The sequence below is a fragment of the Podarcis filfolensis genome, assembly GCF_964270895.1.
Source record: "Podarcis filfolensis genome assembly, contig: HAP1_SCAFFOLD_381, whole genome shotgun sequence".
Lineage (NCBI taxonomy): Eukaryota > Metazoa > Chordata > Lepidosauria > Squamata > Lacertidae > Podarcis > Podarcis filfolensis.
Genome location: NW_028149278.1, coordinates 6,211 through 19,601, shown reverse-complemented (window position 1 = coordinate 19,601; position 13,391 = coordinate 6,211). Strand labels below are relative to the sequence as shown.

Here is a 13,391-nt window from a genome sequence, read left to right as displayed (position 1 = left end):
TATATAAAATTATATATATATCAGAAACACAGGAACTCTGCTTTGTCTTGGCAATCTGGCCACATCACCCTCCATCCTCCCTTAAAGGCTGTGCCTGGGCAGGTGGCCTAGGGAGAGTCCCAAGAGGCCTGGAAGGCTAGTTTGACCCCTGGGCCTGAGGTACCCCAATTCTTAACTAAATAAAAGCAAAGGCGTTCTTGCATTTCTATCTAGTAAGCTGTAGTTCATTTTGGGCCATAGGCTTTGATGCTTGATTGTTCGTGCTTCTCTCATGGCTGGATGATACAGGTAGATGGTCTGTTGGAGATGTAGAGGGAGGGTTGGAGAGCTTGATACTGAGGATCCTAAGGGAGAGCCATGCCTCCCTCTCCAGCCCCACATCCTTTTCCAGGGCCATTGGAGTCTATCTCTGACACTTCTATGGCGTTTACCATGTCACCCACCAAGGAGCTGTCAGATGCTGGGTGTAGACCTGCCTCCCTAGGGTACTAACGCACAGAGCAGAATAGCTAAAAAACCTCTGGTCTGAGCTACATTTTGGAATTAAAACCAGAAAGTAATACCAGACAGTTGTTGGAATGGTGGAAGTTTAATGAGCAGTATTAGCACGAACAGATCCTCACTAAACACAAGTGCTTTATAACTCTAGAAACTGGGGCAACCCACTTTTCTACAACATGTCCGTTCCATCTCTGAATTTTTGCATAATCTTTGCCCCAGAGGAAACCAGTCCAATGTTCTTAATAGAGGTGTGTGGGCATGAAAGCTCATCAATGTGGTGGATTTTGGGAACAGGAAGAGGTCTTTTGAGGGGGGCAGCCTTTGTCTATATTTCCATTCTATATTTCCATTCTATCCTTTGTCTATGTTTCCACTCCTTTGTGTTTAAGCCATTGTTCTGATGCAATGGGAGGCAGGGTAATTAGCTGCCAATTACTGGGATGACAGCTATATCATAATCAGGACCATATGGACTTTGTGCTTTAAATATGTATACAACTGGAAATCTTTCTGACCCTCCCTCCTGCAATTGTAATAGTTTCTCAGGCGTTGCCTGGACATTTTTAAAGCCTGTCTTTGCTCCAGCACTCAAAGGATAGAGGAAAAGGGAGAGGGAACACCTAACAGAAGTCACACACCCTGATAATCACCTCCAAATTTTAGCAGAATGCCACCCTGTGACCTTCCAAAATATAGTAGCTGGTGTGTGTGTGTGTGTGTGTTTGTCACCTAAGGGAAGATGGTGAGACCCTTCTGTCATATCTATAACGTGAGCATTGCTTCACAACCATGAGGACTTGAAACTTGAGTCCTTCCCTGTAAAGAAAGCTGATATTTTCAGAATGAGCTCAACATCAAATTCTACACAGACACCAACCCATATATGCCCGTGAACCAAGTAGTTACTAAGATGCAACAAGACGTTTTGCCATCTTAATGTTTTGAATTCCAAATTCATCTTCTTGAAGACCAGGTTGGCAGTGCCATTATATTTCTTTCCTTTTTTGAGAGGTTGGAGCAATTTTGTTCCTCAAACCACCGAAATTTCCTAAGTATACAGGACATAATTGCACTCTTGGTGGGGGATCAACCCGGATGGTGGATAAGCTGATCTCACATTTTGCCCCTTTGTGTGTGAAAAAGAATACTGGATCTGTTGGTGAAAAAACGACAACACCAAATCCCAAATCCCAAATAAATAAGTCGTTTCCCCAAACATCACAGTGAAGAATGCACTCTCTGAAGAAGAAGAAGGAAATAACAACTTGGATCCTTTAATAACCTTCAGGATCCTCTAAGGGATAGCAAGTGTACAGTTAGGGAAGGGGGGACTATCTCAGGGTCAGAGAACATGCTTTGCATGTCAAAGGTCACAGATTTAACCCTCAGCATCTCCAGATACAGCTGACAAATATGCTCATCCAAAAATCCTGGACAGCTGCTGCCAATCAGTGTTGACAATACTGAGCTGGATAGAACCAATAGTCTGTGTTGATACAAGGCAGCTTCCTAGGCTCTCTACGCATTTCAACAGACCCTCCATTTCCTCTTCTTTCGCTCCCCTCAAGTCCCACAGAAGAAAATGGTCCCTTCAAGGTTCTGCCGTCATCTTTGTAAAACAGATTGCTGTGGAATCCCTCCAGTCTTCCTCTGTCAGTCCATGCCGAGAGATGTAAGACAGCCTTGCTGGGTCATCCCACACAAACACACACACAACTCCAGGCAAACCTCTTCTGATACCGGGAAGTCCTTCCATGTCCTATGTGGCTTCTGATGCCTCCACGAGGAGGGGTTAAGAGGTATCTTTCAGCTCTGGGCTTTGAGGTACTGGTGGGGGCACCTCTGTGGCTGGCGACTGCATTTCTTGAGACCTGTCTGGGATTGGGGAGGGGAGGTGGGGAGAGGGTCAAGCAAAGAGACAAGATCAGCGAAGGAGCAGCCAGAAAAAATGTGCATTTCAATGAAAGATGCAAGGAGGGAACAAGGTTTCATCTCGGCCTGTGATGTTTCTATTCTACTGCAATTTGGCTCCTGCTAAAACCTGTATTATGCATCTCACCATCTCCTGCAGTGGAAACAGATTTTTAATTACATAATTAATCTCTGTGGAGAATAAGGCTGTAGCTTGATGGTAAGGTCTAGGACACTAGGTTTAGGATGCTGGAAGATTTAGGACAAATAAACGAAAGTACTTCTTCATACTGTACATAGTCAAACTATGGAATTTGCTCTCCCAGGAGGCAATGATGATGTCAGGGATGGGACTCAAGAAGGTGAGAGAGAGGAGGAATGGTGGAGATCACCCGCCCCCTTCTTCTGACGCTGAGGGAGAAGAGAAATGTAGCTTTGATTTACAGCAGGAGTTTGAGGAGTCTGAGGGAAGTCCCAACTCAGAGATAGGCGAACAAAAGGGTTGGGCAGTGTTAGAAGAAGGAGAGGGGGGAAGGACTGGGGCAGGGCAGCCAGCTGACATGTTGTCACTGGAAAGTATTTCTCCCAGAACACGACATTCATTAGGAGTAAGGAACAAAGGACTCAAAGGCATTTGACCACGAGTGGCCACTGTAAGGGAAGGGGCTGTTGATAGGAAGGAGGGAGGAGGAGCCCAGTTTGGAGCAACCATTGTTAAGGCTTGTTGCTTTCTTTTGTCTCTCCCTATTAGGTAAAGTTAAAGGGACCCCTGACCATTAGGTCCAGTTGTGGCCGACTCTGGGGTTGCGGCGCTCATCTCGCTTTCTTGGCCAAGGGAGCTGGCGTACAGCTTCCAGGTCATGTGGCCAGCATGACTAAGCCGCTTCTGGCGAACGAGAGCAGCGCACGAAAACGCTATTTACCTTCCCGCCGGAGCAGTACCTATTTATCTACTTGCACTTTGACGTGCTTTCGAACTGCTAGGTTGGCAGGAGCAGGGACCGAGGAATGGGAGCTCACCCCGTCACGGGGATTCGAACCGCCAACCTTCTGATCGGCAAGTCCTAGGCTCTGCGGTTTAACCCACAGCGCCACCCGCGTCCCATGTCTCTCCCTATTAGGATGGAATAAAACTCATTAAAAAGGACTCTCCTTGTTTTCTCTACTCTTGCTGTAACCGGAGGAGGAATAGCTTTCCCGAAGCCTTGACAGAGCCTTGACAGATGACCACCAACTTGGATGGTGTTAAAACAGGATTAGACAAATTCATGAAGGAAGGGACTAGCAATAGCTACTACCCATGATATTTATGCCCTGCCTCCGCAGTTGTAGGCCTCAATGCTTTTGAATAACAGCTGCTGGAAACCATGCAAGGAGAGAGGGCTCGTGTGCTCATGTTCTGCTCACTGGTTTCCCTCAGGCATCTGGTTGGGCACTGTGAGATCAGGATGCTGGACCTGATAAGCCACTGCCCTGATCCAGCAGGCTATTTTTATGTCCTTGCACAAGCTGTTTCATTTGCATGCAAGAAGTTGCAGGTTCGGCAATCTCATTACTGAGTAGGTTTTGTCAGGAGTTCATCCTACACTCGAGTAGGACCATGGCAGAGACACATGCCCGACTGGCATGTTATCTCCCTCCTGGTCAATTGTTCAGGAGCTTCAAAAGCTTTTTTCTGCCTGAACATCACAGCGAACGATGCCAACAGACATCGGCACACTTAGGGATCCACAGAGTCTTCGCAGCTTGTGTAACAGACCTCAGCAACTCAGCATTTTGGCTAATCTACTTTATTTACATATAAACACACACAGAGCAGTGCAACATGGTTCCCTCTCTCTCTAGCATCAGACAGCAAAGAGAAAGAACAAAGGACAATAGTCCCTCTTCACGGAACACAATAACACAAACATTCTGTCTTCGTCACTTCCCACTCTGTGGAGTCAAAACATATACCATCATGTGATAGACAACAATCCCATGACTGCAATCATGGAGCAGGAATTCTAACAGGTTTCGGGTGTACTAGGGCCATTCAAACCAACAGGTCCAGTATAACAGAGGAAGGATGTTAGGACCAGATCCATTGGCCAAAGCTACCACTGACATGGGAAGCGTTAGAAAATAGGGCTGATATCTACCTGAGTTTAGAGACATTTCCGCCAGTTTCATAGGCAAGTCAGTGGGAGTGACACCGGACGGTGAGCCCAAAATGTCCGGCAACGCGTTCCTTCGACCAGTGCGCCCAGATGATGCAAAATCTAACACAGGCTCCACCTCAGTCATACTTCCCCTGAAACGACACACAGGAAGTTCCGAGTTAGGCAAGGGCCCCTGTTGGCATGCTTACGAGATACGTAGAAGAAAAAGCTTAAGTGAGCTAGATCCCCTGCTATGCAGATCTAAATGGCACCACCAGCATTTCATTGCTCCGGAGATCCGCTCCTGTTAATGGGAAAACTCATCCCAATTGGGTCCGAAAGGCAGGGAGTTTGAAAGCTGCCACCCCCAGAGAGGAACACAGGGAACTGACTTATTCCAGGGCAGACCCTTTGTCTATCTGGAAGGTAAATGGCGTTTCAGTGCGCTCTGGAAGCGGTTTAGTCATTCTGGCCACATGACCCGGAAAGGTGTCTGTGGACAAACGCTTGCTCCCTCGGTCTGAAAGCAAGATGAGTGCCACAACCCTATAGTTGCCTTTGACTGGACTTACTCTCCAGGGGTCCTTTATCTTTACCTAGCTTGCTGGGGCAGTAGAGCTGCAGTGCTAACTTCCCGGCATGTGGGTTGCAATTGCCTACTGCAGGGGAACCTTTTGGCCCTGCAGATGTTCCTGAGCTGCAAGTTCCATCAGGCCCAGCCAGCATGGCCAATGGCAAGGGATGATGGGAGTTGCAGTTTGGCAACATCTGGATGGCCAAAGGTTCCCCACACTTGTGCTAGGTAAAGGTAAAGGGACCCCTGACCATTAGGTCCAGTTGTGACCGACTTTGGGGTTGCGGCACTCATCTCACTTTATTAGCCGAGGGAGCTGGCGTACAGCTTCCGGGTCATGTGGCCAGCATGACTAAGCCACTTCTGGTGAACCAGAGCAGCGCACGGAAATGCTGTTTACCTTCCCGCCGGAGCGGTACCTATTTATCTACTTGCACTTTGACGTGCTTTCGAACTGCTAGCACCCCTAATAGTTGGACCTTTACTGTCTGCATAAAACCCTTCAACAAAGAGCTGTTGCAGAACGCAGCAGATTGTTGACTAAGGCACACCGTTGATATTGTGTGACGCCTCTGCTGAAGGAGCTGATCTGGCTGCCAAGATGCCAGCAGGCACAAGTCAAGGTTTTGCTTTTAGCATATAAGGTCCTTTCCTGCTATATCCCTTCTCAGCAGCTGCACTCCTCAAATGGAGCACTGCTGAGAGTAACAAATGCCCCAGAGGTGTGCTTAGCCTGCACCAGAAACTGGGCTTTTAGTGTTGCAGCTCCAGCTCTCTGGAATCAATTGCCAGCTGAAATCAGACAGGTGCCTAGTGTAATGATGTTCAGGTGCAGCCTGAAAACAGTTTTGTTTAGGGAATTTCCCCCTGAGGTGTAACCCAGTCATTTACGGAAGATCAATTTGATATATGATATAACTGTTTTGAGAGTCTGTGTGGGTGGTTTTTATTGTTTTAGAGTATGTTGATTTTATTTTATTGTTCTTAGAGCTTTTGGATTATTTTCAATTAAGTCCTATGCGGAAGATAAAATGGTTTCTAAGCCATTCACAACTCTGATCCATAATAAAAACACACAACAACATTGAAACATCTTTAATAAATAAAATATATGATAAGCAAAAAGTTAAAAAGAATAATTATTAAAAAAATTAAGAAACAGTTAAAACAATAAAAACACAAGTTCACTTCAGGGGACTGCTTGCCCAGAGGTGTGTCTTGAGGAGCCAGCAGAATGCCAACACTGATGGCGCTGCTCGTATTTCAGCAGGGAGGGCATTCCACAACACTGGATCCATCAGGGAAAAGCTCACATCTGTGTTACCACAGTCATCAGGCCACTGGAGCCTGGCACCCACAATATTATATTTGTGGGTACTGGGCACCCTCCTCCCAAAGTTAATGGGCAAAGTTAAAGCCCTTCGTTGAAGCACAATCTTCGGCATGAGATGGCACCTCAGGCCATGGCAAAACTAAGCACGTTCCATTAGCTCAGAGGTTTTCAACCTTTTTGAGCCGATGGCTCCCTTGACTAACTACAGTGGTACCTTGGTTCTCCAACTTAATCCGTTCTGGGAGTCCATTCGACTCCTGAAACCGTTCGAAAACCAAGGCGCGGCTTCTAATTGGCCGCAGGAGCTTCCAACACTCAGTCGGAAGTCGCAGAAGCTGCATCGGATGTTCGGCTTCCGAAAAACATTTGCAAACTGGAACACCCACTTCCGGGTTTGTGGCTTTCGGGAGCTGATTTGTTCAGGAGCCAAGCCGTTCTGCTGTACATGGAGTTTCTGCTGCACCCCTGTGGGGCTCAGGAGCCCAGTTATGTCACCTCTTGCCTGCAGAGTTAGCAGCCCCTCACCCCTTTTCATACACCCTCCCTTGTGGAGTGTTCCCTCAGCCTGCCCCCGGCCCCAAAGAGAGGTGCTTCCCAGAGGCACTATTCACCTGTGGGGCTTATAGCTATGGATGCTGCAATAAATAGCTGTGCAAGACTTTGGGAGGCAGAGACACAAGAAGACACCAGAGGAGGGAGGGAAAGAAAGAGGGACAGAGGCCAGTGTTGCCCGCGGCACCCCTGACCACCATTCAAGGCACCCCTGGGTGCCATGGCACACTGGTTGAAAAGCACTTTATTAGCTGATTGTTGCTGTGCCCCTGACTTGAGCTGACCTGGGATCCATCACCACCATTTCTCTTGTGGGCCCCAAGCCTCAGCAAAACAGGATAAATGGAGCCACCTGACCAAAATTACCCAGCATGCTCTTCTGATCTTCCATAGCAACCACACATCATGAGCTTGCTCTACAACATTGTTCTCTAGTAAGCCTCTTGGCTGGAAATGCTCACCCTGGTGAAACAGTGACACCTCCCCCCCCATAAAAAAGATGACTATTCAGCTTTTCTCCCCCAAACTACTGGACTCATGAACTGGAGTGCACTCTGTAAAACTGGAGGAATCCCATGTACTTTCTGACTCTTAAGGTCAGCACACACACTCATTACGTTTCATGGCGAGCAAATGAGCCATCACAGATGAGTTGCCACTGTTGAAATTTGCACCTCAAACACAAGGCTTTCTAATGGAGGAGATAACTCTCAGCCAAACGTGAGAACTGTCAAAATATTGACTAATCAAGGTGACAAAAGTTCCACTGGTATCCAGGCGTATGTGACTCAGCTCTTAGAGCCAATTTAAGCTTTAAAAAGGCCATGTAGCATATGCTCCCACTGAGCCTGTTTGCAAAGGATGGCTCCTGTTATTGTTATTCTTACTAGATTTACTTTTTCTCTATTTTGCCTTTTCTGGGGTTGAGAATGCCATAATTTTATATATATACACACACAAAGTGCATCTATATCTATATCTGAGAATTCTTCATGTTTCAGCCCCGATGCCTCAAATTTCTAAAAGAATAAACTATGATTTTATAATTATAACCAATTTTATCTTTACTGTATTGTTGAGTTTGATGGACACCACTTAAGAGACAATTGTGATTACGTTGCACATGCATTGCCTAAATAAATAAATAGGCATGTGGGAGCCTGTGTTCCTCCATGTGTTGTTGGACTCTAACTCCCATTAGCCCCAGCCAGCATGGACAATGGTCAGGGATGATGGGAGCTGGAGTCCAACATTATCTGGAAAACCACAGATTCCCCACCCCTGCTATAAACAGAAAGCAAGGCCTGGGGCTCCCCTCCCCCTGCTGACATGGGAGAAGGAGGCACTGTTTTTCTCTTCCCCTGAACCACCCTGCAAGCAGGAGGGTTCAGTCCTGCTGGGTGCTGCTTTGCAAATGCCTTTCCCTTGTGAAGGAGTAAAGGTAAAAAAAGGCCAAAGGACCCCTGGACAGTTACGTCCAGGCAAAGGCGACCATGGGGTTGCGGCGCTCATCTCACTTTCAGGCCAAGGGAGCCAGCGTTTGTCCACAGACAGCTTTCTGGGTCATGTGGCCAGCATGACTAAGCCACTTGTGGTGCAACGGGACACTGTGATGAGTGCCAGAGTGCATGGAAGTGCCGTTTACATTCCCACCACAGTGGTACCTATTTATCTACTTGCACTGGTGTGCTTTCAAACTGCTAGGTTGCCAGGAGATGGGACAGAGCAACGGGAGCTCACCCCATCATACAGATTCGAACCACTGACCTACCGATCGTCAAAACCAAGAGTCTCAGTGGTTTAGACCACAGCGCCACCCGCATCCCTAACTTGTGAAGGAATTTCCTGTAGTCAGAAGCATTTTAATCCTTCTGGGGTTTTCTTCCTGCCACTGAGGAACCTACTGGAGAAGCAGCACCCTGGAAACAGCAGGATTGAAACCTACCCAAACCAGTTGGTGAGGGGAGGATTAAATCCTGCTGGGGTTTGCTGCATCCCTGGAGCTACATGTCTCTCCTTCCTCTCTGACAACACCAGATCTCTCCTGGTAGAGCAACCTAACTCTGAGTGATCATTATTTGGCCTGATTTGGTGTGCATTTCCACCAAATTTGGCACAAAGCCTACTTTTCTTCCAGGCAGCTCAAGGTGGCATGCCTGTCTCTGCCCCTCCCCATTTCTCTCCCTGCACCTCCAGCAACTGTGTTAGGCTAGGCTGAGAGCCAGTGTGGTGTAGTGGTTAAGAGCGATAGACTCGTAATCTGGTGAACCGGGTTCGCGTCTCCGCTCCTCCACATGCAGCTGCTGGGTGACCTTGGGCCAGTCACACTTTTCTGAAGTCTCTCAGCCTCACTCACCTCACAGAGTGTTTGTTGTGGGGGAGGAAGGGAAAGGAAAATGTTAGCCGCTTTGAGACTCCTTCGGGTAGTGATAAAGCGGGATATAAAATCCAAACTACTCCTCCTCCTCCTCCTCCTCCTCCTCCTCCTCCTCCTCCTCCTCCTCTTCTTCTTCTTCTTCTTCTTCTTCTTCTTCTTCTTCTTCTTCTTCTTCTTCTTCTGTGACTGGTCCAAAGTGGCCCAGTGAGCTTCATTGTGGAATGTGAATTTGAACCCTGGTCTCCCAGGTTCTAGCCAAGTGCTCCAACCACTACACCCCACTGACTCTTACATTTGCCAGTAGCAATACAATTGCCAATGTAGTGCTTTCCTTTCGGCCTCCCTCTCCCCATAATTGCATGTCCAGGCAGCAAATGTTGCTGCATGTGTTTTGACCTACAGCTGTTATCAGAACAAGTATAAACAGATCCAAATATTCTACATACCAGCTTTCCCCAGCCTGATGCCCCCCCCTGCAATGGTTTAGAAAACTCCCATCAGCCCAAACCAGCATGACTTGTGTAGCCAAAACAGCACCATCCACACCCACAAAATTACATATCAACAGGCTTGGGGAAAACCCAAGGTTTTCAGAAGGACAAAAAAAAAAATCCTTAGAGAAAGGAAATAAAAGAGGACAAACCTCCCACCACCCCACAAATGGGGTCACTGAATGCTGACTGAATGCACGCATGTGTGTGTGTGTGTGCGCGCGCACACACACACACACACAGCTGCTCCCCCTGCTTGCTTTACTTGCCAATCCTACCTACCTGTTGACTCCTTTGCCAACTGCACCTGGCCACCCCCTCTTTCCTTTGCACCTAACCAAACCACTCTCCACCTGCACTGCTTCTTCACATGCCTGCCTGCCACCATGTTGCAGTTGGTTTGGGCACCTTTTGGCAGATGCACAAACTGCAGCGTGATGACCGCATTACATTTTTATCTATATACAAAGATATGTATGTGTGCACCCACACAAACATTTACCTGGATATATGTGCTACAAGAGTGCACCTATTTTCCACTGTTGAAACAACAGGACACACGCACACACACACACACACACGATGGTCAACCTGCTATGCGATTTATACACCTCAGAAACATATTGAGGAACTACATTTTTGGAAGTAGCTCACCGCCCTGAATTTGGAAAGCTAACATGTCATGAAGGAGAAGCTAGAAATCTTATCTGTGCTCCAAAGTAGAGCGATCATAAATTCAGTGGCGGCTTGTTTAATTGGCTCTCTTGGTTTAATGAGGATTAGTAGCACGGGAGGAGAAGAATTCCTTTTCACAGCATGCAGCACAGAGATGCTGCTAGACCAGGAGTTGCTATCCTTTTAGGACCCATGGGCAAATTTGCAAAGCAGACAAACTATAGTCAACATGCGAGCTGTGGTTCAGTGGTAGAGCATCCGCTTTGCATGCAGAAGGTATAAGGTTCGATCCACAGCATCTCCAGGTAGGATTGGGAGAGACCTCTGCCTTAAACCCTGAAGAGTCGCTGTTAGTTGCTATAGAGAGTGCCGAGTTAGATGGACCAGTGGTCCGACTCAGTGTAAAGCACATCCCTATGTTCCTATCTTCTGTGCACTATATACACACCTCAACCAAACACACACCGCTCCCACTCCCTATTCTATTGGCTACTAATTTCAGCGGGGAGAGGTGGCCCTGTGGGCACCATGAAAGGCCTCTCTGGGTGTATGGGCGCCCATAGAAACCACATTGGCTCCCCCCTGTGCTAGTTCCCACTGTTGAAACTAGGGTTTGCTCTGGAAAATTTCAGGCTGAAAAGCTGGAGATAGAGAGAGGGAGAATAAAGTTTGTGGGACTTCATTTGGGCAGATGTAGGACACTGATGGGCAACTGGGTTTGTGAAACGTGGGATTCTGATGCCAACCAGTGGGTGGATCTGGGTACTGGATCACATGAGCCTAAATGAGGTACTGAGAAAGACAGTGTGTGTGAAATAGGATTAAAATGAGATGATGCTATTGCTTGGTGCAGTTGCCTGTTCAGGAACATTGTACAGAGTCAGACCATTGCTTAGCATTGCCTCCATTGACTGGAAGCAGTTCTCCAGGATTTCAGGTGGGGTTCCAGCCCTACCTGGAATTGCCAGTGACTGCACCTGGGACCGAATGCATGCAAAGCAGATGTTCTTCCACCGGACGATGGTCTTTTCCATTTATATGAATGCTGGAAAATAGCAGGGACTTTGTGTCAAAATTATGCCACCCAATTCCATCTTCAGCTCTGATACCACAATCCCCTCTCTTTGCTCACCTCAACTTTCCAGCCTGATGTTGCAAGGAAGCATCTAATCACAGGAGACCTTCAGAAGCCAGTTTCTGAGGCTTTGCGCAATCAAAGCACCTGGGAAGACATGTTTCTCTACCAAATACATATGTAGGGAAGGCTCTCCGATTGCTTCACCAACACACCCCAAACTCGCCAAGCCGATATCGCAATCCACAACCACTGTGACTCCACTATGTGACTTGTGCAAATAGACGACAACTATAGTAAAGAGCCATCTGCTCGTATGCTTGGCGAGGTTTCAGCTGTGCTCCTCCTTTTATCACCACCACCACAATGAGAATGTCAGTCATTCCACTTGGAGTATTTGTCACACACAAAAACCCTGCTAATGCACACATGGCTTCAAAGATGAAAATGACAAGTGAAGAATTTTTTGCTTTTTAGAAAGTTTATTTTCTTTGCATTGCACACCCATAGTTGGCCATGGAAGCCAATTCTCTCTCTCTCTCTCTCTCTCTCTCTCTCTCTCTCTCCCCCTCCCCCCCCACATTCTTCTTCTTCTTTAACCCCCAAGGAACATACACTAGCTATCTGGATGGATAAATAATGCACTGATCCATATATACATCCAGAATAGTAGAACCCATCGTAAGCCACCTGTAACACCTCCCGCCATTCCTTCCCAGATCCCTCCCTTTTTCTCTTTTCCTCCACAAACCATCCAGCCACCTCCACATCAAGGGCACAAAGCAGCCAGGCACGCTTACCAGATGGACTGCTAAGAAATGGAGAGCCGGTTCTGCCGCTGTGGTGGTCTCCGGTGAGATTGGGGTGAGAACAGAATCTGCCTGTGGAAAGGGGTTTCACTGTGCCCAGACAGTCTCCATGGCCAACAAAAGCATCTCTCCGTCTCTCTCTCTCTCCTTGGCTGAACCGCTCTCACGATGCTCTGGGTATCAGCAGACTGCTAGCTGCCTGATTTGCCTGCCGGATCTACCAACTGCTTTGAAGGGGGAGACCTGGATACATTTCAGCTTTCCCCCCTGGCTAACCAGGCCTAGCAGTGGTCCATTTCCTTTCTCTTCTGCACTGTTTAGGAGCAGGGAAAGCAGGGCTTCTGCTTCTCCCACACACCCTGTATAAATCCCCTCTCTCTGTCCCCCCCCCCATTCTGCCTTCTTCCTGCCTTCCTGCCTCCCAGCTGGCACAACACTTGGTGCCTGCCTTTCTACACATGGCTATTTTGGAGCTGCCAGGGATGTGGATTAGCTTGTCTCTGGCAGTTTTTTTTAACCCAATGGCAGCAGCCATACCTCTTTTCCAAGGCTTTTGACAGCCTATGATGGTGTTTGTGGTTGGTTGTTAGCAATGATTTGTTGCCCCTTAAGCTTTTGTTACTGTCTTTACTGCTGGGGAGGGCTGCTGTGTCTGTAGATTTTTGTTCAAATAATGGTGGTAGTAGTACTAGTAAGAACAACAGCAGTAACAAATTTGATGACCTGTTGCTCAGGGATTGAAGTAGAAAATCACAGAATCACAGATTTGTAGAGTTGTTGCAACAACAGCAGCAAGAATACTTATTGCAAAGTATTGGAAGACACAAGAGTTACCCACCCTGGAAGAGTGGCAGATGAAGGTGATGGACTATATGGAATTGGCGGAAATGACTGGCAGAATCCGAGACCTGGGAGAAGAGTTGGTGGAAGAAGATTGGAAGAAATTTAAAGA

General features: G+C 47.4%; 1 protein-coding gene across 1 annotated transcript; it reads right to left on the bottom strand.

Annotated features, from left to right (window-relative positions):
* Positions 1–587: 587 nt before the first annotated feature.
* On the bottom strand, positions 588–12,973 carry LOC310755124 (cAMP-dependent protein kinase inhibitor alpha-like). The gene is made up of 3 exons (XM_083631815.1): positions 12,431–12,973; positions 4,554–4,705; positions 588–2,376 (listed from the first exon to the last, which is right to left on the bottom strand). Exons 2-3 carry the CDS (start codon positions 4,696–4,698, stop codon positions 2,294–2,296), a joined length of 228 nt encoding a protein of 75 aa, XP_083487941.1. The 5' UTR covers positions 4,699–4,705; positions 12,431–12,973; the 3' UTR covers positions 588–2,293.
* Between the last annotated feature and the right edge of the window lie 418 nt (positions 12,974–13,391).

Coding starts and splice junctions, on each gene's coding strand:
- LOC310755124 (XM_083631815.1), bottom strand. CDS start 4,698: ATGACTGAGGTGGAGCCTGTGTTAGATTTTGCATCATCTGGGCGCACT. Junction 2,377..4,553: donor GGAAATGTCTCTAAACTCAG/GTAGATATCAGC, acceptor CCCCAATCCCAG/ACAGGTCTCAAGAAATGCAG.